Genomic DNA, 4,912 nt, shown 5'->3' on the forward strand with positions numbered 1-4,912 from the left:
CAAAGGGGCTTCGATAAGAAAATGTCCACTGGAGCCGTTTTCCTGGACATTGCTAAAGCATTTGACCGCGTTTGGCATACAGGCATACTATATAAATGAATTAAACTTAAATTCCCTGCATCACTAGTAAAATTAATACACTCTTTCTTAAACAATAGATCTTTTAAAATTAAAATTGATAATCACCTCTCTAGTCCCAGGTCTTTATTTGCTGGCGTCCCTCAGGGTTCAATTTTGGGTCCACTACTATTTACAATATTTACAACTGACTTCCCAACTAAACCTCATAGAAATAATATCACTGCCCTCTTCGCAGACGACACTGCAATTCTTTGCTCCTATAAAAATCCACATCGGGCAATTGATAACCTTCAAAAGAGGATTAAAATCATCGAAAAATGGTTCGACAAATGGTTAGTCACTGCAAATCCATCAAAAAGTGTCGCAGTAATGTTCTCTCGCAGAAGAAAAAAGGCCTTTGCTGTCGATAAACTTACTAAATTAAAAATGTACAATAAATATTTAAATTGGGAAAATACGGCTAAATACTTAGGTCTTACACTCGATTCAAAACTTTCATGGAAGACCCATATAGACAAATTAATACTCAAAATTAAAGCCACTAGAGCTAAATTATATCCTCTTTTATGCCGTAAGCTAAATATTAAAAATAAACTCTTAATATACAAATCGATAATAAGATCTGCCATTTCATATGCATCTCCGGTATGGGGCTACATAACCAACTCTCGTAAATATCCAAAAAAACTTCAAGCCCAGCAAAATATTTCATTGAGAATCGTGTCGAATGCTCCTTGCTACGTTCGCAACTCGATATTACATAGGGACCTTAAAATAGACACTATCACTAAGCATTTTGAAAAATTAAATAATAAGCATCTCGAACGTATTAGATCTCACCGCAACAAATTGATTGCAAGTTTAGTTAATTAATTGATTGATTGTTTTAATATTGCACTAACATACTAATCTAAGGTGATGTTTAGATGAAATATATCCATGTATCCACCAACGATATGTTAAGCAGGCAAGAGACAAAAAGTCTAGGAACTGCTGAATAATAATAGATACTATTTACTATACTATATGTAATAATAGTATTATTACACTTCCTTGGTGGATTTCATAAAAACTGTGTACAAAACTATTAGTGTAAATCGGTAATTACACAAAAAATATAAAGAATTCTCACTCACAATCACAAAATTAACTTGAATTCTATTTCACTAAGATTCAGCACTTCTTTGTGCAATCCACTAAGAGTGTTGAATCACCGGACTTATCCTTGTGCCTGACCGAGAATGTGAGTCCAATAGACAAGATGGATTCCTTCAGGACTCCCTGCGGCACAACTTGCTGGAACTATAGTCTGTGGGTGCGCAGTTTTGTCTCAAACTTCTTTTAGCTAAAGGAGTGCACACTTAAATCTTAATTATATAATCCGAAACACAAATTTGACTATATTAGAAGTACGTTTTTGACCGTTACTGTGTTTTTAAACGTAGACATAAAAAGCTATGGATTTTATACATTTTTTAGACGATCTAGTTTTTGCTTAAACAGTATGTATAGCAAGGACAAACATTATAGTGTTTGGGCCAAAAATGTCATCTGACGTTTGCTGTCATTGAGTGAGCTATATTGTTTTTGTCAGATATTGTTACGATGTCATTCGCAGACTTTATTAAACTAGGTATTGCGGTAATAATCATATTATACACACACGTGTGTAAAATGCATAATTTATTCCATATTTTATAGAACCAGACATCGAAAATGAAGGTGAAACGTATACTACTATGAATACGATCGAATGTATAGTTAAGGTAATCAAATTTACTGTTCGGTTTAACTTTAAAAAATTAAGAATAACGCTTTTTTTCAAGCATGAAAATGTGAAAATAGAATATGATGGCGATTACGAGCAGAAGGTCAAGGTAGAAGACGATCTGATAGAAATTGGTAATATTAGTGTTTGTAATATCCCATTTAATATTTTTGTATATATCTATCTTATTGTTTTCAGAAACGCATGATATTAAAGATATACTTAGAAAGAGCACTGATGATAATTTAAATATTATACTTCATCATCCTGATATAAGTATTACAAACAATATATTAAACGTTCCAATTCTAGTAGGTCAAGTAAAAAATTTAGATAATCACATTGATCATAATGATTATGAATGTGAAAAGTGTGGAAATAGGTTCAAATCTAAACATCTTTTAACCAAACATTTGATCGTTCATAAAGATACCGGTGATTTTGAATGCGAAAAGTGTGGAAAAGCATTCAAAGTTAGAACTAAACTTTTACGCCACATGAATATCCATGGTGGCTTTTATAGTTTTGAATGTAAGGAGTGTGGTAAAGAATTCAAAAGTAAACATAATTTGACACAGCATATGAGCGTTCATAGTGATTCTTATGATTTTGCGTGTAGTATTTGCGAAAAGGCATATAAATCTAGGTATTCCCTAATAAGTCATATGTACATTCATAACACTTCCAACGACTTTGAATGCCACGAATGTGGGAAAGTGTTCAAAGCCAGACAGCTTCTTATAAATCATTTGATTGTTCATAGCGCTTCTTTTGACTACGAATGCGACAAGTGTGAAAAAGCTTTCAAAGTTAAGAGTAAACTTCTACGTCACATGCAAACACATATGGGTATTTATGATTTTGACTGTAAAATATGTGGTAAAAAGTTTAAAGCTAAGAGCTATCTAGCACAGCATATGAATATTCACTCCGATTACAGTGAATATGAATGCAATAAGTGTGACAAAACCTACAAATTTAAAAATTCTTTTATCCGTCACATAAAAATCCATAGCGATTCATATGGATTCAAATGCGACGTATGTGGAAAAACGTTTAAAACTAAATATTCTCTCTCACAACATAATAGAAATGTTCACCGTGATTGCGATTATTTTGAATGCAACACATGCGGAAAGTCATTTAAAACCAAAGATAACTTGATAAGACATCTGCTCGTCCATAGTGATTCTTATGCGTATGCATGTAGCAAATGTTCAAAAGTATATAAAACTAAATACTCTCTTCTGAATCACATGTATTGCCATAATCCTTGTTATGACTTTGAATGCAGCATATGTAATAAAACTTTCAAATCTAAACGTAGCCTTTTACAACATGATAAAAATGTTCATCGTAGCTCCGAGATGTATAATTGCAAGTGTGGAAGAATATTTAAAATAAAAAGCTCACTTTATCGTCATAGAAATTCTTGTAAAACTTTACGGATATAATCGTAAATCGGCCAAAAATTAAAAATTAGGATTTTAATTATGTTATCGCAATCTGAAAATTGTTTTATTCGATACATAGCTTATATGTCTTCTAATATAAAAAAAGTTTATTTGCTAGTTGTGTTTCAAATAATATATTAATGATGAAACAGTTTATAGCCAAGTATGAAATATTAGTGCAATACATATATTATCTCAATATATACAATATATGTACATAGATGCTTTATTTGTTAATAATGAAATTAAAAGAAGAATAAATAGAAATATAACATATTTTTGTTGTTTTAATTATTCACGTTTATTTTTTATGCATGCTCTATGTGTATATGTATATTTATAAAAAAAACAATCATATTATTTAATTTTTTTTAGATATTTAATTTAAAAAAGTAGTAAAACATAATATAAAACTTACAATTTTTTATATAATATCTTATTTTTCTATATTTAAACATGGTCGAACAAATTTATTTTAGACCATTTTTAAAATAAAAATTGATTGTTTTTTATTCTTAGATCAAAATAAACGTCATCTGACGGTTGTTATGATTTAGTGGAGTGTAATTTTTTACTAATAATTTCTACGAATAAGTTATAGAAAGCAAACATAATCAGGTACTTGTCAATTTTATCGGCACCACGTTCAAAAACATTGTTATGAACATTTGTTCTGCTTTTAGCCCTAACGTGTGTGAAAGTGGCCAACAACATTTTGCTACATAAATACTTTTTAAAATTTAAAACTTAATTTTTTGAGTCGGTGTGACTTCGCAGATAGAAACTGGTAATAATTTATTAGTTAAAATTACATATATTGCGACAAACTTTAATGGGTGAGATCGTTATTCTCTGAGCGGTGGTGGAGAAGCTAGCGGAGGGATAATAACAGTGAAAATCCTCGGAGTTCTTGTAGTTTTGGCAGCGACAGTGTAGCGGAGGTCAGTTCCTCTCTGCTGCAGTAATAATCTGGTGGAGTCCCTCTCTGGTAAAGTCGTGTCTGAGCGTATTTGACCACTCCTCATTGGAGCCCAGCCTTAAGTATTAAGGGTTGCAAAACTCGCTGACGAATCACAACTATGCAGCGACTATCCAGCCAATTGTTGCACTCGTTTCTTCAACAAACGAAAATATTTTATATTTAATTTTTTCGACGATCTTCTACATTCAACTACTCTAAACACACTATATAAAAGTATAATATTTATAAATAAATATTCATTCGATGAATAACAATTTCGTTGTTATCATATAGCACAAATTATAATTTCGATCATAAACAATTTGCATTAATATGATAAAATTAACTTAGGGGCTTTTGCCCTTAACTTGCCGAGTCTCCACAAAAGGCAAGAGTACAGTTTTCTACGGATAAAACTAGGGCTGTGGAGTCAGAGTTAGAGTCATAGTATTTTAGGAGGAGACAGTCTTAAAAAAATCGACCGGCTTAAACTCATTGAGTGATTAAACTCAAACACGTTGAGTGCATTGAGGAGTGTTCATTTTCTGCGCATAAAATAAACAAATCTGATTTAAGAGCTTCTATAAATGCTGACTTATTGAAAGCAATCATTTTTTAAGATCTAATTCAGTTTAAATCATGGATGAA

The 4,912-nt window shown here is 31.4% G+C and overlaps 1 protein-coding gene across 4 annotated transcripts; it reads left to right on the forward strand.

Moving 5' to 3' along the window:
• Positions 1–1,594: 1,594 nt before the first annotated feature.
• LOC148232448 (uncharacterized) lies at positions 1,595–3,579 on the forward strand. Of its 4 annotated transcripts, none has more exons than XM_088191325.1 (4): positions 1,595–1,714; positions 1,783–1,847; positions 1,908–1,983; positions 2,048–3,579. In XM_088191325.1, the coding sequence occupies exons 1-4, from the start codon at positions 1,687–1,689 to the stop codon at positions 3,301–3,303; spliced, it is 1,425 nt and encodes a 474-aa protein (XP_088047451.1). In that variant the 5' UTR covers positions 1,595–1,686; the 3' UTR covers positions 3,304–3,579. The 4 variants fall into 4 exon arrangements, with proteins under 4 accessions (XP_088047451.1, XP_088047452.1, XP_088047448.1 ...); XM_088191326.1 differs by having other exon boundaries at positions 2,066–3,579; XM_088191322.1 differs by having other exon boundaries at positions 1,783–1,983.
• The last annotated feature ends 1,333 nt before the right edge of the window (positions 3,580–4,912 follow it).

This window comes from Plectrocnemia conspersa, unplaced genomic scaffold, assembly GCF_051122295.1.
Source record: "Plectrocnemia conspersa isolate PC_06_02 unplaced genomic scaffold, ASM5112229v1 ptg000009l, whole genome shotgun sequence".
Lineage (NCBI taxonomy): Eukaryota > Metazoa > Arthropoda > Insecta > Trichoptera > Polycentropodidae > Plectrocnemia > Plectrocnemia conspersa.

What these genes read in the sequence shown, in the direction of transcription:
- LOC148232448 (XM_088191322.1), top strand. Translation starts at nt 1,687, where the DNA reads ATGTCATTCGCAGACTTTATTAAACTAG. An exon ending in CGCAGACTTTATTAAACTAG is followed by an intron (nt 1,715 to 1,782) that starts GTATTGCGGTAA and finishes CATATTTTATAG; the next exon opens with AACCAGACATCGAAAATGAA. An exon ending in AGACGATCTGATAGAAATTG is followed by an intron (nt 1,984 to 2,047) that starts GTAATATTAGTG and finishes TATTGTTTTCAG; the next exon opens with AAACGCATGATATTAAAGAT.